General features: G+C 59.6%; 2 protein-coding genes across 5 annotated transcripts; one reads left to right on the forward strand and one right to left on the reverse strand.

Annotated features, from left to right (window-relative positions):
• Positions 1-3,433: 3,433 nt before the first annotated feature.
• On the reverse strand, positions 3,434-13,506 carry FRS3 (fibroblast growth factor receptor substrate 3). 2 transcript variants are annotated; one of them, XM_032133247.1, is made up of 7 exons: positions 13,350-13,506; positions 10,912-11,034; positions 10,661-10,749; positions 9,535-9,721; positions 7,604-7,765; positions 6,975-7,126; positions 3,434-6,156 (listed from the first exon to the last, which is right to left on the reverse strand). In XM_032133247.1, the coding sequence occupies exons 3-7, from the start codon at positions 10,724-10,726 to the stop codon at positions 5,266-5,268; spliced, it is 1,458 nt and encodes a 485-aa protein (XP_031989138.1). In that variant the 5' UTR covers positions 10,727-10,749; positions 10,912-11,034; positions 13,350-13,506; the 3' UTR covers positions 3,434-5,265. The 2 variants fall into 2 exon arrangements, with proteins under 2 accessions (XP_031989138.1, XP_031989139.1); XM_032133248.1 differs by having other exon boundaries at positions 3,434-6,058; positions 13,350-13,505.
• A 1,289-nt stretch (positions 13,507-14,795) lies between these two features.
• Positions 14,796-23,064, forward strand: PRICKLE4 (prickle planar cell polarity protein 4). Of its 3 annotated transcripts, none has more exons than XM_032132741.1 (10): positions 14,796-15,077; positions 15,886-15,988; positions 16,269-16,401; positions 20,098-20,250; positions 20,391-20,499; positions 20,577-20,714; positions 20,807-21,007; positions 21,242-21,428; positions 21,574-21,873; positions 22,124-23,064. In XM_032132741.1, the coding sequence occupies exons 1-10, from the start codon at positions 14,811-14,813 to the stop codon at positions 22,588-22,590; spliced, it is 2,058 nt and encodes a 685-aa protein (XP_031988632.1). In that variant the 5' UTR covers positions 14,796-14,810; the 3' UTR covers positions 22,591-23,064. The 3 variants fall into 3 exon arrangements, with proteins under 3 accessions (XP_031988632.1, XP_031988633.1, XP_031988634.1); XM_032132742.1 differs by lacking the exon at positions 14,796-15,077 and adding an exon at positions 15,419-15,790; XM_032132743.1 differs by lacking the exon at positions 14,796-15,077 and adding an exon at positions 15,419-15,734.
• Positions 23,065-23,155: the final 91 nt, after the last annotated feature.

The following is a 23,155-nucleotide window of genomic DNA, read 5'->3' on the forward strand; positions in this document are numbered from 1 at the left end:
CAGGAACAGCTTCCATCACATCAAAAGAAAGACTCCTCTTTCCCTGTGAGGAAAAGATGGGTAAATCAGCTGTAAATAAAAAGGTTGGGCTCCACGTCAGGCATTTAAATTCCCAAACCAGGAGAGGATCAGTGACTTCTTGATGCTGAGGACCTACAGGGGCTCAAAGGGAGGTGGAGAGGGATTTTGGATAAGGGCATGGAGAGACAGGACAAAGGAAATGGCTTCACACTGACAGAGGGGAAGCAGCACATGGAATTGTCCTGTAAAGGTGCCACCAAGCCAGGACATCCCATTCCATTTATTCTGCACAGTTTCACACTTCAAGGCGAACCAGGAGCCGTCCTCAGGGCACAGAGCTGTTCCTCAGAGAGGGACTGGCTGGATTTCCGTGGGAATAACCCAAAGGAACAACTGCACAGCAACCCCCGGCTCAGGGCAGCCGAATCCCCACAGAGCCTTTGCTCCTCTGCCACATCAGAAATTCAGTGGCCAAGGCACCAGCACAGGTGACAAGGACAGGAATGGCACGGGAGGGGTTTGAGGTGACACTGAAGCATCTGGGCCTTTCAGCTGGAAAAATCCCGCTCACTTAGGGAAGGAAAACAGATTAGATCCCATCTTTACAATCAGCCTTTTCCATCCCCTGGCCTGTAATTGCCAACTTCAAAGCTCCCAGGGTTCTCACTAATGAACTCACCCCCAGTAACAGCAACCCAAACCTGTTCTGCTGCCTCTGAGCAGCATTTCCAGACCAGCCGAGTTTGGGGGAAAGACAAAAATTCCCAGAAACACAGAGGGCAGCCCTCCCAGAGGCTGGAATTAGGAAATGGGTTCGTTAACCATCATTCATTAATGATCCTCCACCTGAGCAGGCTGAGCAGCATCACACAGAGAGACAATGAGGGAACAGGGAGCTGGAGTGCCACCCCTGGTTTGGTTTTCCTGCCAGTAAACAGCACAATTTAGGTAATAAAAACAACAATTCCTCAGAAACAACAAACACATTCGAGTTTTCTCTGCAGAAATATTGACCCTTCAACCCTCAGCACCTCTCCTTTCCCCTCCCTGTAAGGCAGGCACAGCTCACAGGGATTCCCACCTCCTTCCCTGAGGGAAAAACACCTAAAATGGGTTAAAAGAGAAAAAACCCTCCCATGGTAAGACACTGGAACACTGGGAGAAGCTCTGTTCCTACCAATGGGTTCTTGGGAAAGGAAAGAGGGGGAGATCTGTTTGGGAATTCAGCAGGGGGGAAATACCGGGGGAAGAAATCTGATGGATTAACTCAGACTCAAACAAGAACCACTTAGAAAGGTCAAGGCTGTGATATTCCCTCTGCTCAGCCCATGGCTGCTCACAAAGCATCCCTAAATTACAATTCCAAGTGGAGGAAGGAGCCCAGCGAGGACAGGTCAGCCCCCAATGGGGCCACACAGACCCAGTCCCCAGGCAAGCACTGGAACCTCCAGCCCAGCTCCCACCCCCAGGGCTCAGCCACCACCCAAATCCACCTCATTTTGCTGCCCAAACCCTTTTTGAGAACCGAAGTCTCAGCAAACATTCCACTGAAGCAGCTCCTTTCCCAATTTTCCAGTTCCCAGAACACCAAGCTGAACCACCTGAGCTTGGGGCAGAGAGGAGGAGAGCTCCGAGCGTCCCCTCAGCTCCGGGGACAAACTCCAGAGCAGGTTTTGGATGGTTTTTCCCACCCATCTGTACCAGCTGGATGCACAGAGGCCAGGATGGATCCCTGAAACCCAAATGCAGATTTATGGATGCATCCACCAAGGGGGAGGATTCTGCTGAAAACTGGGAGGATATTCCATGGCTGGAGGGATCACCAGGTATCCCATCCAGTTTCCCATCCAAGCCCAGCAGAGCGGTGTCAGACCCAAAGGAAAATCCATAAAATCCACCTTGACAAGGTTCCCTAAGGACAAAACAGATTGGGGAAACATTCCCAACCCAAATAAAACAACCACAGGGAAAAACTCCGAAAAGACCCAAATCCCAGAACTGAAGGGATGAGAGAGCACGGACTCGGATTCCCTCCTCACTTCCCAACCCAAACCCGGATCCTCCTCTGGTTTCTCCCACGGCCACTAGAGGAAGCTGCGACACTGCGCCGGAGAATCCCAAATGTGTCACCGGAGCTCCCGGGGCTCCGGGAACCGCGGGGCCAGCGCCGGACACGGCTCCGCTCCTTCCCTGCGCTTCCACTCCTCCCGCGAAAACGGATATTGCGGAATTCTCAAAGAGTCCTCGTGGCTTAGTGCGGGCACAGCTCTGGGGAAGTTTTCCAGAAGAGCAAAAAAGAGGGGGGAATCACTGGGATGTGAACACGACGCGCACCCTGAAATCCCCGAGTTCCATCCTGGCTGCCGGCACTACAATTCCCATTTAATGGCTCGAACGTAGAACAACCCACCGCAAACAATGAGCTGAGACCGGCTTTTCATTGCCAAAGCTTCCCGGGGAGTTTGGGATGGCGCTGGAGCTCAGCCTGCTGAGCCAGCAGGGGAGAGGGGACACGAGGGGACACGGAGCACAGGATGCTCCACGCTGGAATGGGCAGCCGCCATCAGCTCGGTTCTTCCTCATCTTCAAGGTCCAGGGAATTCTTCTCCTTCTTAGAAAAGGAGCAGCATCCCGCAGGATAACCGGGATAAGGATGTGCTGTGTCCCTGTCACTGCCGCTTCCAGCGTCCTTTGGGAACACTGGATTCGCCAAGGAGGGAAGGGAGGCCCGGGTGGGACAGCCCAGATCACCTGGAGGACGTAAAATCAGCAGTTCAGGTGATCCAAGATGGATTTCCCAACACAAAGCTCTCGTGGAGCCACCGAAATGGGATTGCCAGACTTTTTAAGGAACACCAGAGGGAATTCCCTGATCCCAGGAGCTCACAGACCCTTCCATCCCACCCTCAGGGACACGTGGCCACGCTGGTGGCACCGGGCAGCACCCAAGGACAGCCCCAGCCCTGAGCACAAAGAGCCCAGCCCAGCACATTCCCTGGAATTTAACCTACCTGGAAAGGGGGTGGGAAAGGGCCCTCACCTCCTCCTCCATGGAAACGGAAAACATTTCATCCTCTTTGCCCTTTCTGGGGAAAAAGGGAAAAGGAACTTTTTATTTCTCAGCTCCAGCAGGTTCCTACAGAGGCTCCAGAAGGGAGCTGTGCTGTCCCAGAGGGTGACACCGACAGCTTAGAAACTCTTTATTTAAATACTTTATTTAAAGCTTAACGCAGTTAACTTTTATATATTTATATTTATATATAGATATAGATATAAACAATTTCTTCTCTCACTTCCCTAAATGAAAGCTGGATTTAGGGGGGATACATTACTTGGGGGGGGGGGGGGGGAGGGTTGTCTTTTTCCTTCAAATAAAGTCATTTGTTATACATATAAAAATATATTACTTGGGTTTCCTTTCCGTTACGGGTGACACAAGGGACGGGGCGGACGAAAGAATGGAAGACGAGCACGAGGACTTCCAAAATGGAAAGAAAAACCAGTGGATTGAAGCATGTGGCACACTTGGAATTTATAGTGCAACAGCAAGCCAAGAACTCCACGTTCTGCGACACAAACATGGCACCACTCAGACTTGGGACACGTGGCCTCGCTCCCGACAGGGTCACGGCTCAATAGGACATGACAGCACCAAAAACCAAAAAAGAAAAAAAAGGCTGAACTTCCAAACCCTGGGAATCAAGCTCCTGGCTCTCAGAAGCAGCTTGGAGCTGAGGGATGGGGTTCTTTCCTCTTCCATGGACGTCAACACCGGGAAACACCAAAGGACGAGGGGGACGTGAGGCTTGGCAACGTCTCTGCAGGCAGCAGGACCCTCGCTGGGCACGGATCCAGCTCCTGTCCCGGGAGGAACATGGACACAGCCAGCAGGAGGTGAGGCTCCAGAGCACCCAGAGCGCTGCTCTCCATCGGAACAGGCACACAGAAATCCAGGGAAGGGCCGAGCCGCCGCCGCGTGTCCCGCGGGGAGGGGCGGGGGGACGTCCCGGGGCAGCTCAGCGCAGCCCCGGCATCGAGACAAAAATCCACAGCAAAAGGCCACAAATTTACCCGAAATTTTAGCCCTTCCAGGTCCGTAGTTGAGGGAACAATCTGCACATTCACTCCCAACACCGAACAGAGGCTGCTCCCAACCCCAGCCAGGCGTGTGGGTGTAGGCAACGACTTTGATGCCACTCCAAGCTCGGCTGCCCGGCGGCTCCACACCCACTCCCACGTCTCCCATTCCATTTCCCACCCACCCCGTGACAGTCAGGCCCGAGTTCATAAATTCCTGATTCCCAGCTGCTCTTTTCCACAGTGTTTTCCCCCCAGTTGGTGGCTGAGCAAAGCCACCGAGATCTTTTGGGACCTGTCCCCCAAGCAGGAGCGAGCCCCAGCGAGCGCACACTGCGGACTGGCACCAGTTTGGCAACAAACTGGGATGCGAAGGAGCAGTTCATAAATAAATAAGTAAACAAATAAATCCACAACACTTCTCAGCAGCTGCCGAAAAGAACCCTCCAAAAAAAAACAAAGCAGGGTATGGCACAAGTGAAGTTTTCTAGACCAAACTTCCAACCTCCCTCATGCTTGTGGCCTTTCCCTCCTCTCCTAAAGCAGGGAAGGGAATTTTAAGGATTTAGGCAATCAGGTTTCTGTGATCACAGTGAGTGCCCATGGCTCTGTGTCCTCCTCGCTGAATTGCAGCTGCCCAATTTAAATTGAATCTGAGACAGGGACAGAAGGATAAAAAGCTTCAGGAACACAGGGAACAGTGAGCTGAGGGTGGAAAGGCCACGGCGGCGTGAGCTCCCTCGTCTCCAGGGACCTCTGGAACCACAAGGCAAATCCCAGCTCTGGAGTGGCCTCCTGGAGCTCTCCTGGAGGTGTGAAATCCACAGGAAACAGGCTCGATTGGCACGGAGCTCCTAAAGCCGCTCGGTTTTGGGAGCACTCGCCCATGGCACTGCCCAGCTCTGGCTCGGCTCTGCCCCACCCCAGGCGGTGCCACGTCACTGCTGGCACCTCCCGCCCGGAATTCAACCCTCAGAGTCACCAAACATCCCACAAGGCTTGAAAAACGAGCGACACAGAGAGGGGAGGACGGAGGGACAGACGAACCTCAACAGCAGCAGCCCCCCCAGGGAATGGGCGAACAATGGCGAATGGGAGCCACACGGGGCAGGGCACAGCGAGGGGCAGGGACCAAAGCCACGACACGGGGCTGGCACTTGGGGCCCCTCACAGGGGCAGGTCAGTGCTGTTGTGCCGCGTTTTCCTCGAGGTGCCATCGTCCCTGGGCAGTGCCCGCTGCAGGCTGGACATGGCCGCCGTCTTTTTGAGGTCAATCACGGCATACGAGTCGGTGTGGCGGCCACCGGGGCTGGCAGGGGGTGGCACCCGGGGGTCCTGCTGTCCCTTGCAGGGCTCAGGCTCCAGCTCCACCTGGATGTAGTTGAGCTGCCGTGGAGGCTCCGGGCAGGGCCGGGGGAAGTCGAAGCTGAAGACGTTGGGCAGGCGGCTGCGCCGGGCTCTGGGCAGGAAGGAGCGGCGAGGCTGCAGGGCCGCGCTCTCCGAGCTCAGGGAATTCTGCAGGGGCTCCTCCTCGCCAGCCTCGGAGAAGCCATTGGGGGATGGCGTGGCTGCCGTGCCAGCGTCCTCGTCCCTGTGCCGGGCCGGTTGGAGCTCCCACACCGGCGGCAGCGCCGGCAGGTTCTCGTAGTGCAGCAGCGCCGAGCGGCGATGGGAGCAGCTCCCGTCCTCCCGGGACACTTTGGAGCGGCCAGCCCGGCACAGGGATGAGGTGCTGGGGGCCACCAGCCCGTTGAGGTTCTCGTAGATGCACTGAGGGGATGGACACCCCTCCTGACACTCGTTGTTGTTGTTGTTGGGAGGGCAGAGGTGCGCCCGGCATTCCCGGGGATGCCGGCACAGCCGGCGGTAGCCGGAGGTGGGAGCCAGCACGAATTTCACCTCCCCTGCAGGCTGCAGGAAGACCTGGGGGTTTCGGTCTTCCAGGGAGCAGCTGTGGTTCCTAGGGGGGAAAGGAGGGTGGGCTTCAGGCAAGGAGTGCATACAGTGCCGGCCCCTCGGCTCCGGCTCCCCGGTGGCCGTGTTGACGTAGGTGTGGGACTGCAAGGAGAGAAGCAGAGGGACAGTGACAGGAGGAGAGAGCAGAGACCAGAGCAAAGCAGCTGAGAAACCACCAGGAGAGGGGAATTCATCTGGTGGAACGGGAGAAAAAGGGATTTTGGAAGTCGGGAAGGTTTTGGGAGGTAAAATGTAGAAGTTGGTTTAGGTTTTGTGGGCTGGGAGAGAGACAAAAAGAGTCCAGCTGCAGATCCGCGCTGTGTGTCCACATGGTTGGGCATCTGCAGGAATTTCCTCATGGAAAGGGTGGTCAGGCTTTGGAAGGGGCTGCCCAGGGAGGTTTGGAGGTGTCACCTGGATGTGGCACTCAGTGCTCTGGGCTGGGTGACAGGTGGGCATCGGGCACAGGTTGGATTTAATCTTTTCCAAGGTCTTTTCCAACCTCAGTGATTCTGGGATTCTGTGTCATGCTTGATGCACATGGCCACTCACAAACTACCTCCTCAAGTGATCCCACAACCCTCACACCCGCCCAGGCTTCCCTGGGTTTTGTAGGAAAAATCTTAAAATTCTACAACAGAGAGCAAAGAGCTGAACCTCAAAACTAAAAATAAAAAGGGTCTGAATTGAGGGGTTGTGTGACAGCTGACAGGTGACTGCCACCCAAATACCAGTGGGTTGAGGACACAAGTCAGATTTTTGTGACAGAGCATCAGTTCTAGTGAAGTGTCAGAGAGCAGGAGCCTCCAGGAGCAAAATGAAGTGAAGAGAATAAAAAGAGTGGCAAGGTGTGAGGATCCCCTGAGCTCTGAGGGAGGGAAACCCAGAATTGCACAGAGCAGAGTTGAGGGTGGGTTTACCTGCTCCTCAGGGCCCAGGAGGGGGTGAGTTGAGTCTTCCCCCACAGAGGAATGTCTCAGGCTGCTCACTGAGGGGTGCCGGGCTGCAGAGTAGGACAGGGATTCTCCAGGGAAGCTGTGAAATCCATTGGGAAGTCCAGTGTAGCCCAGAGCTGTGAGAGAATCAGGGCAGAGAAGCATTAAATTGGTACAAAATAGAATTATTTTTACACTTTCAGAATGACCTGGGCACTTCTAGACACCCTGGAAGGTAAAACCAGCCTGTCCAGGAGACACAAGGGAAAAGCCTTCCTTTAAATCTATGGAATTCCTCATGGAGACAGGAACTGAGCCATCCACATGTGGCTTCCTGCAGAAACTGCCTGACCCTCCCAAGAGCTACTCAGGAGAGGCCACTTGGACGTGGTGGCCCAGCAAAATCCAGCTGAGGGGTGACAGCTCTGACTCTTTGAAGGGCTTCTCGTGTCGTCGTTTCTTCGGAAACCAAATTCCCCACGGGAAACGAGCGGGGGCCTTTAGCACAGGAGCACACATGGGACAGCTCCCTGGGCAGCTCCATGGGAGCACTGCAGACGTCACCCCCAGCCCTGTGTCCCCTCTCCTGTCCCCACACACTGATGGGCTCTTACTGGTGGGTGGCTGGGGGCTCCGGGCCGGCTCCCGGTCCGAGGGGTGGCTGTTCCTGGTGATCACCACGGGCTCTTCCACCACGTTGATGCTGTTGCACTGCATCAGCTCCTGCAGCAGGTTGAAGATTTCTTCTGCTCGGGAGCATTTGAAGGCAAAAATCCCTGCCAGGGCCAGAGAGGAGGGTCAGAGAAGCAAGGAAGTGATCCTGCTTTAAAAAGATGTGTTATTCCCACTTCTAAATGAATTCTGATTTCTTCTGCTGTTGTTTAACACAACCAAGCCACAGCCACAGAAAACCAACCAAAACCCTGTGGATTATTCAGGAAATACCAGCAGAAATCATGGAATACAGAATGGTTCGGGTGGGAAGAGACCTTAAAGATCATCCAGTTCCACTGCCAACCTTCCCCAAGCCCAGGTTGCTCAGAGCTCCATCCACCCTGGCTTCAAACCCCCTCAGAGCTGTGGTACCTCACACCACACGGGTGTGGAGGGCCAGGGGAACTGATCACCTCTTCCATCTGAACTCCCCTGGCACCCAGTCCATCCCTTCTCAGGGGAAAATCCGGGCAGTGACTCCTCAAAGCTGGACTGGGCCCCGTGCACAGGAGGGAGGGACGGGAACGTCGCGTTTTGAAAAATCTCTGGGATTGAAGAGTCTCTCCCCAAAGGAGCAGCCCAGCCCAGGAACCAATCCCAGGCTGGCACACGCACACACCAAAGCCATGGCAACAGGAACAGCCTGGCAACAAGGGCTGCTCCCAAAGAACCACGTTTTCCACGTTCTGGCCAAAAAAAAAATAGCTGGATTGCCTTGACTCAGGTGGGGAGCAGCATCAGCAAGGAGGCTTCCAGGTAAAATTAATAAGCAGCATAAAATTCTACAAGGAAGGGAGAAAATGCAACAAAACCCATCATCCCTCTCATTTCTGCTTGAAGTGTTTCTGGTAAAATTTCTGCAGGATGGGAGAGCTCTGCCTGAACAGAACCAAACCACACAGAGAGGCAGAATTTTTATCACTGCATTCAATTTTCATCACTGATCCTCGACCCTGCAAAAGGCAAAGCAGAAACCAAAGGCCAAATTCCCTGACAGGAGAGGAAAACCCCACTGAAATCAATATTAAACAGCAGCAGATGCCACTGCAGCTTCCACACAGACCCTGGGCACTCACAGGAGTCCTTCTGGAGTTTACAAACACATTAACAGAATGAGGAAACAACTTTTTTTTTCCTCCCAAGGGGATGCAGACGCCAAGAAAATGTTCAGCTCTTTTTAAAAGCAAGAGAGACAGACTGGTAAAGGAACCAACAGGCCCCATTGTCAAACTGTAATTCCTCTATTCCCAGACTATTCCCAGTGCTCCTGGGTGACTCACTTCCCTCTGCATGCTCAGAACAGCAGGGAAATGTGGAACTCTTTTTTCCTCTGTCACAAAGTGCTGCCAGGCCCAAAATCAGAGCTCTGAGCAGAACCAGCACTGATCAATTTAAGGGAAAAGCACCGAGGAAAACACAACTCAACCAATTGTTACTCTGTGGAATAAAAAATCCCAAAAAGGACCCAGAAAAAGGTGCAGGTGCTGCTTTATCGTGAGCTGAACGATGCTTAACAAAGCCTCAAGCCTTGCAAGCGCCTTTTAGCTCCTGAGGGACGCCCAGCCACCCCTCTTGCCCCAGAGCACAGAGTAACAACCCCAAAATGCTCCACCAGCATCCCCACGAGCACCAGCAAGGCAAGGCCACCAGATTTACACCCAGTTTAACCCTTTTAATCCACAGCACCCCCCCACGTGTGCACCAACACTCCGGGGGGAAGAGGCTGCGGACACCCTGAGCGCCAGGAATTCGGGAAGACACGAGGAGCAGCTGCCTTTGGGGAGAGAAATCTCAGCGTTGCCACCCCCAGGGAGCCCCCCCAGGGACTGACCCTGCCCGGTGTGGCAGCGGCGGCCGCTCTCGAAGGAGAAGAGGTTGGAGTCGAAGCCGTAGCGGCGCAGGCACAGGTAGGGCCACCTGACGGCGTCGCGCTTGTGCGTGTGCAGGATGAGCTCCCTCTGCGTCAGCTCCATCACCCCCGAGCCCAGCTCGTGCCCCTCATCGTCCACGTTGGTCACCTGCAGGGGACCCAGTGGGGAAATCAGAGCCACGGATTGGTTGAGGTGGGAAAAGAGCTCCGGGATCAGCGAGGTCAAAATGCCCGCTTCGATCCATCGCCAGGTGGGCACCGCCAGGGGTGGGGACTCCAAAGCTCCCTGGGCAGTTTCAAGGCCTGACCATGCTTTCCATGCAGAAACTCCTCCTGATTTCCAGCCTAAACCTCCCCTGGTGCAGCTTGAGGCTGATTCCTCATGCTGTCCCTTCAGGCTGATTCCTCGTCCGACACCCCCCGGCTGCCCCCTCCTGTCAGGGAGTTGTGCAGAGCCACAAGGTCCCCCCTGAGCCTCCTTTGCTCCAGGCTGAGCCCCACCCCAGCTCCCTCAGGAGTTCTCCAGACCCTTCTCCAGGTGCTCCAGCTCCATTCCTTCCCTGGACACGCTCCAGCCCCTCGATGTCTCCCTTGCCGTGAGGCTCCAGAGCTGGACAGGGCCCTCCAGGTGCCCCTCACTGCTACCCACACCAGCCCACCCACGAAGCACTGCAATTCCATGGATTCCCCTCCATTTCCTGCTGCCTTTTCCCCAGCTGAGAGCAGGGATTCATGGCTGGCAGAGGCGCCGAGCTGTCAGCCCTGGAGCCCGCGAGCTTGGCAGCTCAGCTGCTGTGTCTGAGCCCAGGCTCTGGAACACAGCCCTGAGCAATAAAAGGTTTTTCTCTCCAGTCCCCCATTTCCTCGCATTTCCCAAGCAGAGACAATTCAGCAGCAAATACAAACACATTTGCAGCAGGAGTTTTTTAAGGAAAGGGGGGAAAAAAAAAAAAAGCCCAAAGCAGAAGTGATGAATTTGCAAATCCTCTCGAGGGATGCTTGTGTGCAGGGGCAGAGGTTTGCTCTCCCCTCGTGCAGTCAGAGCTGTCCCACACCCTCTGATGGGGTTGAAGGGGTAAAAATTTACCTTAAATTTGGTGGGGTGGTTGTCTGGGATGCTGTCTGTGCACAGACAGCTGCAGCAGCTCCCCATGACGCCAGGCAGAGAGGCAATCCCTGGGGACAGGACACAAACCGGGCCACAATCACATTCCCAGTCCAACTCTCCTGCCCTCTCCCAGTATCCCTCCCCCATCCATCCCAGGGGGTTTGGAGCTCCAACTCTTCACTCTGCTCCTTGATTGATGTAACACTAATTAAAACCAACAGGTTTCTTACCATCAGGCAGTTGTTGGGTTTGTTTTGGAGAAGGAATTCCCGCTGCAGTCCCTCTATCTCCCTCAGGACTTCATGGCAAGCAAGTTTCACCTAAAACACGAGGGAAACACTCCCATCTTCCACCTGGCAAGGAGAAGACAATTAAACAATGATAAAAGCAGAGAAAATTAAAAAGCAGGGGGTGGGAGAGCGACTGAACTTCCCTTCAAACATCCCAAGGAAGGTGGGTGCATTTCGTGTTTAATGAACCACATTTATATCAACACAGAAAACTCTGCACGACAATGAGAAACACACAGCTAAAACGAAAATTAAAGAAGAGGTGTTTTACTTCCTGGCTTTGGGATCCTAAAAGGATCCTTAGGATCCTACAGAGGAGTGAATAAAATAAAACTGAGCAGCCAGGGGTGGTGAGGCAGCTGCTGCTGAGGAATGAGGAGGTGCCTTCACTGCAGGGAAGGTCCTTCAGGGTCAGAGAACCAGCAGCTGCTCTGCTTTGGAGCAGGAGAAACAAAAAAGGCCACAAAACACTAAAACTCTGATATCTGACCCAGTCAGTGCAAGGATCAGGTAGGAGTGAGAAATATTCCTGGGTTTTGCACTTGTAGTGAGAAATGTGAAATTCTGCTGTCCCTGATGGAAACTTAAAGGACTCCAGATCCAGCCCTGGGCAAGAAACAGGGGATGATGCCAGGTGTGCCCTGAGAGCAGCTCAGGATCTCTCCATCCGAGCCACCAGGATGATCCCAGCCCGGCAAATTGGGAACCTCTTTCCATTGGGAGCCTCTTTTCATTGGGAGCTTTTCCCTCTGCCATGCCAGAGTCTGCCTCCCCCCTCTCCAAATCAAACCATGGATCATGGAGTGGCAGAACTGCCCTGGGCCCCCTTCCAGCCTGGAGAGAGGGGGAAGAGCCACCCCTGAGTTGCCAAGGGGTCCCATTCCATTTTTACATCAAAACAGCTCCTAAATCACCTCCCACTGCACCCTCGTGCCTTCACTCTGGCCCTTGGAGAACTCCCCACCTTGCCCTAGCCCTGCCAATTGCCCAGAACGCTTCTCAGGAACAAAGGAAGCCGGTGCCAGCTGCCCTCCCGCACACACCTGCCAGCCCTACAGCAGCACCACACCCTCCCTGTGCCGCCCCACACCCGCCCCAGCCAGCCTGCCTGCTCTCTCGGCTCAGCACGGATTCCTTCCCCTCACAGGCTTTGGGCAATAATTTAGCAACAGATCCGGCTCGGTCTGATCCGGGCACTGGGGGCTGTGTCCTCTGTGGTTGTGCCCTCCCGCTCCCTCCTCAGGACCCCCCAAATCCCTCAGGAACAACAGCTGGAGAAAACATTCTGCCTTTGCCCCCTCTTTCTTTACTCCTCTCTCCCTCCACCCCCACCTACGAGGGGTCAGCCTCAAGTGCTGTGGCTGATCAAGGACAGTTTTTACAGTAAGGACTGAACAAATGAACTGAAAAACCACCACGAGCTGCCTGAACACTCCCTCGGCGCTTCTCACTGCTCCTCGCTGGTGAATATTTCAGCAGCATCCCTTTCACACAGAAACTCCCGAGTCTCCTGCTCTGCACTTCCAACACCTTCCCAACACCTGTGTGCCAGTTCAGAGCTCAGCCAGTCACTAAAAACACCCCAAACACCCCACAGCAGGAGTGGGTCCCTCCTAAGACCACCAGCCCCATCCAGAATCCCAGCATCCCAACCTAAATCCTCCCCAGCCCTGCTTGGACCAGGCTCACCTCTCCCAAATTCCCAGCCAGGTTGTTCCCCTCCTCCCAAACCCCCAGCCTGCAGAAGCCCCTCGTGCCTTCACCCTCCTGCCAGCCCTTCTCTTAAACCCAGAGCTGGAGAAGAGGATCCCCCTAATCCCAAAGGATCGGGGCACCCTGACACCCCCTGCACAGGGACACACGGAAACCTCGTGTGGAAAAGCACCTGGTCCCACATCAACCCCTCCAGGGACAGACCCAACACATCCCCCAGCCTGCGAGGGAGGGAGGGAGGGAGCAGGGAGGCAGCTCTGGGGGCAGGAGGGGCCAGGAGAAGGGGCTGGAGAGATGAGGAAGGGGCTGGAGGAAGGAGGAAAGGGACGGAGGGATGAGGAAGGGGCTGCAGGGATGGGGAAGGGGCTGCAGGGATGAGGAAGGGGCTGCAGGAACGAGGAAAAGGAAGGCGGAAGGGGCTGCAGGGAGGAGGAGGATGGGGCTGCAGGGACATGGAAGGGGATGAAGGGATGAGGAAGGGGATGGAGGGAGGAGGACGGGCCTGCAGAGCCCGTGGGACCGAGGGGCCTGAGGAAGGGGCGAGTCCCGGGGGATTACCGGGGAATTGGCTGCGAAGGGCGGCCGGGGGAGCCCGGGGAGGGGGGGGCACGAGGGGAGGGGACAGGGGGCGATGCCGCGGCCCCGCTCCAGGCGCGGCTCGGTACCTGAGGCGCTCCCGGCTCGGCCGTCCGGGAGCTGCGGCCCGGGGCCCCCGGCCCGGCCCTTCCCGGAGCCCGGAGCGTGCTGGGGCCCCCAACCCGGCCCTTCCCGGGGCCTGGAGCGTGTCGGGGCCCCCGGCCCGGCCCTGCCCCTGCCCGGCCCGGCGGGTCCGGGGGTCCCCGGTCGGGCCCGGAGCGATCGGGGCCGGGCCGGGCCCGCCGGAGCAGCGACACCGCGAGAGCGCCGCGGGGCCGCCAGGGGGCGCCAGGGGGGCGCGGCGGCGGCGCGGGGGGCGGGGCCTCGGGGGGGCGGGGCCGGGAGGGGCGGGGCCGGGAGGGGCGGGGCCGGGGAAGGGGGCGATGAACGGGAGGGTTTTGGGGGGTCAGTGAGAGGGTTTGGGGGTCTGAGGCAGGAGAGGACGCTGGGGTGGGTCAGCGAAGGGGGATTTGGGGGTTTGGGTTGGGGGATGGTCGTGGGGGATCAGTGGGGGAGGATTGGGCAGGGGTCTGAGGAAGGAGAGGGGCTGGGGGGACGCTGGAAGAGGATTTGAGGGGTCTGGGTTCGGGGGATCCTCGAGGGGGATCGATGGAGGGGGATCGGGTAGGGGTCTGGGGAAGGAGAGGGGCTGAGGGGTCAGTGCAGGGGGATTTGGGGGGGTCTGGGATGGAAGGATGCTCTCGGTCAGTGCAGGGGGATTTGGGGGGTCTGGGATGGAAGGATGCTCTCGGTCAGTGCAGGGGGATTTGGGGGGTCTGGGATGGAAGGATGCTCTCGGTCAGTGCAGGGGGATTTGGGGGGTCTGGGATGGAAGGATGCTCTCGGTCAGTGCAGGGGGATTTGGGGGGTCTGGAGTAGAGGGAGACTCTAGAGGAGCGTTGGGGAAGGAGGGGGCTCGGGGAGGCTGAAGCACTCTCAGCGTCCCCGGCCCAGTCCCACCAGTCCCGGAGCACTAAACCAGTGCGGGCAATGCCGGGGTACTGCTGGGGTCCCGCTGCACCCCCAGACCGCCTCGCAGGGCTCCTGAATGCTCGTGGTCCGGCTGTGCAGGACCCTGCCTGAACCCAGAATGCCCATCTGGGCCGGGATGGGGCACAGCTGCCCGGCCGGGAACACATGGGGAGGGTCCAGGGCACACCCAGGACACAGGGAGTCCCCGAGGAGAGTGAACCCGAGCTGCAGATTCCACAGTTCCAGGTTTTAAAATTCCAATCGCACCCACGGTTCCGGCGTGGAGCTGCCGGACATCAGCCCTGGGTTTGGAGCCGCCGGCTCCTCATCCCGACATTCCCACGCGGAGCCCCCGAGCTGTGTCCCTGCCCTCCGTGGGGACACTGCGGCCACGCGCCGGTGCCACCGCGCTGCTCCGGGGTGTTGCCATGGAGCAGTGGCTGGTGCCACCTCGGGAAAGCCCCGAGTGACCCGTCTGTCCCCCGTGCCCGGCGTGTCTCCCCAGGAGGACTTTGCCCATGAATCCTTCCGCCCTGTGCAGGGATGGGGGAGCGTGGGGGGAGCAGGGGAGGAAGGGGGGCCCTGCCACCACCCGCGGGGACGAAGTCCAGAGCAGCAAACGAGCCAAGATAAAGCCGCAGGGACCAACCTCCCAGCGAGGCCAAACAGCGGATTCACAGCCCGGGGACATCGGAGACCTCAAAGGGAGCCTGGGGGGTGACAGCCCCGGCTGGACAGCCCCGGCGGGACCCCTGCGCAGGGAGGGAAAGCGGCAGCATGTGGAGGTGCTCAGCCCTCCTCCTTTTCCTCCTGCTTCTCCCCCTGCCCCGGGGATTTTGCAGAGAATCCTCGAATGGTTTGGGTTGGAAGCGACCTTAAAAAATCCCATTCGTGCCACGGGCAGGGACACCTTCCACCATCCCAGGTTACTCCAAGCCCCATCCAACCTGGCCTTGGACACTTCCAGGGATGGGGCAGCCACTTCCATAAAGCAGCACAATAACCTGTGCCCCAACACCGCCCTGCACAGCCTCGCCCAGTGGTGCCACGGGCTTGTCATGGAGCCTGGCCACCTCCTCTGCCAAATTACCACCCCTGTGGATTTTGGCTGCAGTCCTGACCCTGTTCCCAGAACCTACACGAGACATCTGCACCCCTCGGGGCTCCCAAAATGAGCCGAAGCTCCCGGGACCACGCAGGTGGCAGAGATCCAGCCTGGTCCCCGCAGCCGTGAGGGTTTTTTGGGGGATGCTGTGTCCCTGCTCATCCCCAAAGCCCCATCAGCAGGCGGGAAAATCTTGCGGCGTCGTGAGAAACCCACAGAAACACAGCAAGGACGCTGTGCCTCGCATCAGGCTCTGATAAATTTTACCCTGACTCCTGCCCGGGTGGAATTGCTGCAGCCGGAGCCGGTCTGGAATGGCTTGGAGGAGCCTCGTCAGGTGTTCAGGGCTTGTGGAAACTAGGACATCCTGACTTGCCGCTGGCTAACTCCTTTGTGAGAGCCCAGCCAAAGTTTCTCCACCTCTAAATTGGGGTGTAATGACACTTCCCCGTCTTTCATGAAGCTTCAACTCTTTCTGATCTCGGCAGGGAAATAAATCACCGCGCGGGATCATAGAAGTCATCAAACGGCAACCTGGGGTGAACCGAGCCGCAGATGGAGGGAAGGGCGCGGGCGCTCGGAAAATGAGAGGTAGGAGCGAGCCAGATGTCATCGGGAGCTCTTTCCCCTGTAGGGTTAATGTACCCCCCCCCCTTCCCCTCCCTGCCTGCCCTGGAATTCCAGCCATTGGCTGGCTCCCGAGGTTTAGGCTAAAAAGCCTGTAATTAGGACCCCGGCTGCCGCGGAGCCAGTGCCTGGGCAGGCAGGGGGGAAAAAAAAAGAGAGAGAGGAAGGGAAAAAAAAAAAAAAAAGAAAAAAAAAAAAGCGTTTCCCTGACTGAGCTTGGATGTTTTCCTTTCGCTTTGCAAAGTTTTCCCAGCCCAGGCTCCATTCCCTCGCGTCCTCCGGAGCAGGGCGGGACGGCGGCGGCCGGCGCGGGGCTGGAGCGGGCGGCCGAGCCCGCAGCGGCGGAGCGCGGGGCCCGGAGCGCCGGGAAAGGACAGGTACGTGCGGCTGGAAGGGACACCCGGGCTCGGCTCTCCCCGCTCCAGTGTGGAGATGGAGCTGGGGGAGAGGGAGATTTAGAGGAAGGGGCAGCGGGAGGGTCCCGCGTCGGGAGTTGCTGCGAGGGGAAGGGGACGGGAGCGAGGGAGAGCAGGGGGATTTGGGCTGTTTGGAGATTTTTTTTTTTGGGGCGGGGGGGAGGTAATATCGCTGCTCCCGCGGTCTTTGTTGTCGGGAAATGTCCCCTGAGAGCAGGAGGTGCCGCCCGTTCCATCGTGCCAGGCTCTGCCAGCCCGCAGGTGCGCGGGCAGCGCTGCCCGGCAGGACGGGGGGCTCCGGGAAGGGGGGCTGGTCCCACCATCCCTCCCCACCTGGGACTGGCCGGGAATGGGATGGTTCGGGCTTGGGGATGGAGCTGGGCCCCTTCAGACGTGCCGGGCTGAAATCTGGCGGCCACAGCGAGGGGTGGGGTGCGGTGGAGGGTCTTCATCCCGGCGGTCACGGGGAGAGGAGGGAGGGGCGGGGGTCTCGGTCCGTCCCTGCCGATGTACGAATGGGCGAGCCAGGGTGGGTTAATGGGTTACTGCTCCCGGCCGTGCCTGCGGGATGGGGGGGAAAACACAGCAGGAAAAGCCTTTTGCAGCACTGGCACATCCCCCGGTGAGCAAACAGGCCACGGTCCCCGCTGGTGGCACGGTGCTGCGTGGCGAAGCAGGGTGCTGACACCCTCCCCCATCATTTTGGGGGGCTGCAAAGGCCTTTTTTTAAAGCGAGGGCCGCGACACTGCTGTGCCCAGCCAGCGGCACCAAGGGCTGCTCCACCTGGTGCCGCCCCAGGTCCAAAAGGCACCGTGGGCTCCTCGGTGAGACCGGCTCCAGGTCGGGCAGGACTCGCTGCTCCAGCTCTCCTTGCCAGACCTCAGCTTATCTCGCCCCAAAAGATGCATCTTTATTGCTCTGTATCTTTATTGCTCTGCATCTGTATTCCCTGCTCCTCCAGCACAGCAGCTGTGTTGACGGGAGCTCAAGCAAAAACAGGTTATCCCGTGGGTGAGGCCAGCGTGGAGCTGTGCCTCTGGGAGCTGCCGGTGCTGCTGAGGGGCTTTTTGGAGATGTTGTGTTTCCTGGGGACTCTGCAAAAGCGAAGCTGTGGCAGGGATGCAGCTCCCCGGCCGCGCTGGGAACAGGGAGCCTGTGCTGAATTCCGAGCGGGCTGGGGTGGCTGCGCTCCAAGTTAATGTGTGACCTTGGCAGCAGAGGGCTGGGAGCCCACACAGGCTCCCGCAGCCAGCTGGACACAGGGGCTGCTCCCGGGGAGCCAAAGCAGATTAGTATTCCCAGGAATCTCAGCCTCTTGCAGCCAGGGAGCTGTGGCGGCTTCCGATCCTTTGGAGAGCAAGAGGAGTTGGGTGAACGCATCCGGAGGAGCTCCCACAGGCAGGACAAGAGGATTTACAGGCAAGGCAAATGACAGCCAGTGCCACCCAGCCTGCCCGACTGGTCTGTCACATGTCCCTTCTTGGGGACTTGCTGGCAGGGAGAAGCAGCTCCCTAAAGTGCCACCATGGTGCCACCTCCCCCCCGGCGCCCGATCCCAGGGTTTGAGGCAGGCCGGGAGCATCCCTGCATCCCTTGGCAGGCCGGCAGGGAAGGGCAACAGCAGGAGCGCCTGGAGGCAGCGAGGGAGGGCAGGAAGGAAGAGGGGACAGGGACGGGGAGCAGAGGAGCCAGACCTGTTGGGGCTGCCCGGCTCTTTAGCATGGGAGGCGCGTACCTCTGTCACCGTCTGGGGCTAATTACAGGGACTTGTTTACAGCCCAGACGGCTGCCAGCCAGCGTAATCGCATCAAACTGGGCTGGGCTGGGCTCTCTGGCACATCCCTGCGCGTTCACAGCAGCCAGGAGCCCTGCCCAAGCCTCTCTCCCCCAGCGTCACCCCACTGCGCTGGTGGCCTTTGGATGGGGTCCCTGTGCCACACGGGGCTGGGGCCAGGCCGGCACTGCCAGCCCCGCTGAGCCCCCAGAGCATCGGAGGGGTCTAATTAACAGCAAAGCCCCAAGAGATTACACAAATGCAGTTTGGAGGCTTAATGAGCCAAGCGCAGGCCAGGAATGCCACCCAGCTCCCACCGGGAGGAAGAAACAGGGACACCTTTCCCAAACCAGGCAGCAGCAGAGCTGGGGCTGGGCACCAAGCCCGTGAGGGTCCCCACTCAGCATCCCCAGGCTCTCACACCGCCCTGCTCCTCCTGTAGAGCCGAGGCTCTTTCCTGCTCCAGCTATGCTTCCTCACCAAGCCAGCAAGGCCAGGGCTCTTTTTGGCCGGCAAATTCACAGTCAAGCCAGATTATTTCATGCCTATCCCAGAGCACAGCTTTGAACAGCACCCTGCAGCCAGCCCGGCATCCCCCCCGGGCTGCCGCGGGGTGCCAGAGCCCAAAGCCCAGGAAAAAGCCAGCAGCCCTTTTGTTTTATCTCGCTGATTAGCCGATCTGCAGCGTTAATCATTGACCCGGGCAGCGGGGCAGGGAAACCTGAGCTGCCCCGGTTGATCCCACCTGCTCCCGGCCCCAGAGCTGCCCCCCTTGGGTGCCACATCCAGCAGCCCGAGATGCTGCTCGGGAAGGGGCACACGGGGAGCAGGGCTGAGCTGGGCATGTTGGAAGTGTTCGGTGGGAGCCACTGGGGACACTGGGATGTCCCTGGAGGGGGGACACAGCAGCACCATCCCAGCATGGAGCAGGGGAATGGGTCCTCATGGTGGCAGAGGTGTAGGACAACCAAAATTTCGTAGTCTAGGGGGTTCTCACCCTCAACCTTGAGACTGTTTTCTGCGTGAAACACTTTCCAGAGCAGCTGATCCATCCATGATGGACGGATGCAGAGATTCACAGGGTGAATCCCTGCGGGCGTTTGGTCACAGGCCCGTGATTTTCCCCCCGGGAGAAGGGGTTCAGCTCCATCCCACCCTCACTCCCCACGCCAGGGCAGGAAGCACAGGCTGAGGGCGTCAGGCTCCAGGCTGGCATCCAGGGAACCCCAGGAGCCACCACATCAGCATCTCGCCTTTGTTTTGGAAAGCCAGGGCAGGAAGGAAGCGCGGTGGAAAGCGCCCGCGTGGGGAGGAGGGGATGGCAGCCGATGGGTTTCCACTGCGTAACCCCGAGCCAGGCGTGCGGGTGTGGGCTTGGACAGCCGGGCAGGAACAGCCCTGGGGCAGAACAATGGCAGCCCGAGGAGAAGGAATTATTTTCCACTGAGCTGGGCTCAACCTCCGTCTGTTCCCACTCAGGGATGGGCCACTAGACCCGGGATTAGCCGTGCCAGCAAAGGGCTGGTGGCAGCTGGGGGAAAGCTCCCGCTTGGGAGTGTTCCCTGCCTGACTTCACCCCATTCCCATCCCCTCCCGCCTGACAGACAAAGCCCCGAGTGCCCAAATCCATGGTGTGGGTTTGCTGTAATCCCCAAAGGGAAAGGAGCCCCCCAAAAATCCCTTGGACTCCTGCAGCAGTTCAGCCTTAAAGGTCTTGAGGTCATGGTGGTATGGAGCATCATCCCAGCTGGATCTGCACCAGGGTCCCTTCCTGGGACAACGGGCTGCGTGTCCGGCTGCCACGTGGAGACAGGACACGCGTCCTGGGATGGGTCCCTGCTCCCTACCTCGTGTCTGACCAGCTCTGGCTCTCTGTTCCCAGCTCATGTCCCTGCAGAGCCCTGCATGGCCCCAGCGGGACGAGCCTTCCCCCTGCGGCACCACCACCGGCCTCCCCCCGGCCTCGTCCGACAGCGACTCCGGCTGTGCCCTGGAAGAGTACCTGGAGCCCTCCGCAGACCCCGCGCCCCCCGAGGTGGGCAGCACCCAGCTCTCCCCCAGCCCCGGGTGGTTCCTACAGCAGAGCACCCCCTTTCCCGGGGTTAAACACGCATTTCAGCGACTGCAAGCTAAACACACTTTAACCCCCCTAAAATTCCGCCCGTTTCTCCCAAGGCCCCGCCGTGCTTCGGGCCCCGCTCGCCGCAGCCGGGCTCTCCCTCTGACAGGACCCGGCTCCGCGCCAGAGCCCTCCTGCAGCAGCTGCCTCCTCAGGACTGCCGATGTAAGACTCCTCTTTTTCGGGTGCTGCCCCCTCCCCGGGCTCACCCCGTGCCCGCCCTGACCCCCGTGCCCCCGCAGGAGCGGTACTGCCCCGACCTCGCCGAGGAGGAGCGGCGGCAGCTCCGAGCCTTCAGCGCCCGCCGCAGACAGGAGGCCCTGGGCCAGGGGCTGGCGTGTCCCGTGCCGGGTCCCTGCCATGGCTGTCCCTGCAGGAAGGTGAGGTGTCCCCTCCAGCACCCATTCCCCTGGCAGGGAGCCGGCCCCAAAAGCCAGCCCGGCCCCAAACCTGGTGTCCCTCTGCCTTGCAGTGCGGTCGGAGGCTGAACAAAGGGGACCCGGGGGTTTCAGCTTCTCGCCTGGGGGACCAGTTCTGGCACCCGTCTTGCTTCTCCTGCCACTTCTGCCAGCAGCAGCTGGTGGATCTCATCTACTTCCAGCAGGATGGGAGGATCTACTGCGGCCGGCACCACGCCGAGCTCTTCCGACCCCGCTGTGCCTCCTGCGACCAGGTGGGTGCCGGGCAGGGGGAGCCTTTGACCCCCCCTTTGGCTGTTAAATGCCCCCAAGCCTGGCTGGGGGCTCCAAATCCATCAGAACCGCTGATGGGCTGCAGGAATATTCCTTCCTGGACCTTGCAGAGAGCCCCACGGGCCGGGGGCTCCTCCTCAGCACAGCAAAGCACGGCTGGGCCGCGGGTTTTCCAGCGGGGTGCTGAGAGGATGTGGGTTGTTTTCCCACTCCAGCTGATCTTCATGGAAGAGTGCATCGAGGCCGAGGGCCGGCGCTGGCACCTGGAGCACTTCTGCTGCCTGGAATGCGACGAGCCCCTGCGCGGGCAGCGCTACGTGATGAGGAGCGGCCGGCCCTGCTGCCGGGGCTGCTTCGAGAGCCTCTTTGCCGAGCCGTGCCAGGCCTGCGGGGACCCCATCGGTACGGCCGCGACCCCCGCCCGGCTCCCCTGCCCCCGGCTGGGAAGGCTGCGGAGCCGGAGCCCCGCGGCTCGGCACGGGAGGATGGATTTGGGCACGCGGGAGGATGGATTTGGGCACTCCCCTCAGCTGTGGTTGCCCCCCAGGTGCTGACAGCGAGGAGGTCACACACCAGGGGCTGCACTGGCACGCCCGGCCGCCTGCTTCTGCTGCAGCCTGTGCCGAAAGCCGCTGCGGGGGACAGCCCCTCGCCTGCCGCCGCGGCCGCCTCTTCTGCTCCGACACCTGCAGCCGGGGCCAGGATGCCTCTTCCACCGCCTCTTCCGACTCCTCCGACTCGGCTTTCGCCTCTGCTCCATCCCCCGACTCCACGCCGCTCTCCCGAGCCGGCCCGGCCGGCAGGACCTCGGCAGCGGGGGGCTGCAGGCTGCGGGGGGAAGGGGCCGGTAGGATCGTGGTGGGCTGGTAGATGGGGGTGGGACGGGAGTGGGAGCAAATCCAGGCTCTGCCCAGCTGCTGGGGACTTTACTGGGAATGTCACACCGTGGGAAGTGGGGATAAACCCCCAGCCCTCCACCCACGGGAGGAGCTGGGGGTGGGTCGGTGCCGCCCTGTTGTGTCCCAAGACAACCCCTGCTGTGGGAAGGCTGGCTGAGCCTTCTCCGTCCTCACTTAGGCCCACTTTCCCTCTTCCAGAGGCATTTTCGGATCAGGCCCCCGTGCACCCCGCGTTCAGGAGCCCGGAGGATCTCGGAGCAGCCGCAAAGGAGCGGAGCAGTGATGCTGCCAAGGAGCACATGGGGACGCTGGGACCCCCAGCTGGCCACCCCTCGGCCCCCCAGCCCAGCCCAGAGGGGCCCAACGAGCCTGGAGCCTTGGACCACCTGCTTTTGGGGGGCCCTGACCCCCGAACAGCCGCAGGCAATGCAAACCCACACTTCCAAGCGGGCACATCCCCTCCCCGACACAGCCCCCGGCCAGAGGACGGCACGGAGGAGGACGACTCCTGGTGCCCCACCTGCTCCTCATCTTCGGACTCAGACTCGGAGGAGGAGGGCTTCTTTTTCGGGAAGCCCATCCCCAAGCCCGGGATGAATTCCCTGGGCAGGGAGCCCCCGGGGAGGGGCAGGGGCAGGACGGCCAAGCACTGCAGCGTGTCCTAACCGCGGGGTCCAGGGGTCCCCGAGTGGCACTGCCGTCCTGCCAGGTCCTGCCAGGTCCTGCCACGGCCTCAACGCGTTCCAAGCGCGTCCTGGACGCGGCCCAAGGCTGGTGGGAGAAGCTGCTGGGATCCTTCCCCCCGGCGGCTGCTGGCAGAGCAGAGCCTGCAATTCCTGCCGGCCTCTCCCGCAATTAGGAACAGGTAAAGCAGGAAGGGAGCGGGGCCGGCAGCCGAGCAGGGCCTCCAGCACCGCAGACAAGGCGGCAGCTCCGGGGAGAGCGGCCGCAGCTCCAGACAAGGGCAGCTGCCTGCATCACCCCACGGCTGGGGAGCACGTGGGATCCTTCCCTGGACTGCTCCGTGCCCCACTGCCACCTGCTCTCCATCCCTGGTGGCACCGTGTCCCGGAGGGGACCAGGGGCGCAGCTCTAACGATGATGAAGCTCCAATAAAGTTTGGCTGACATCTGAACGCAGAAGGGTCTCCTGAGCCTGCCCTGTTCCTTCCCAGCCCCTTGGGATGCTGACCGTGTCCCTGGGAGTGACCTCTGCCCTCTGCCACAGCCG

Source organism: Corvus moneduloides, chromosome 24, assembly GCF_009650955.1.
Source record: "Corvus moneduloides isolate bCorMon1 chromosome 24, bCorMon1.pri, whole genome shotgun sequence".
NCBI lineage: Eukaryota > Metazoa > Chordata > Aves > Passeriformes > Corvidae > Corvus > Corvus moneduloides.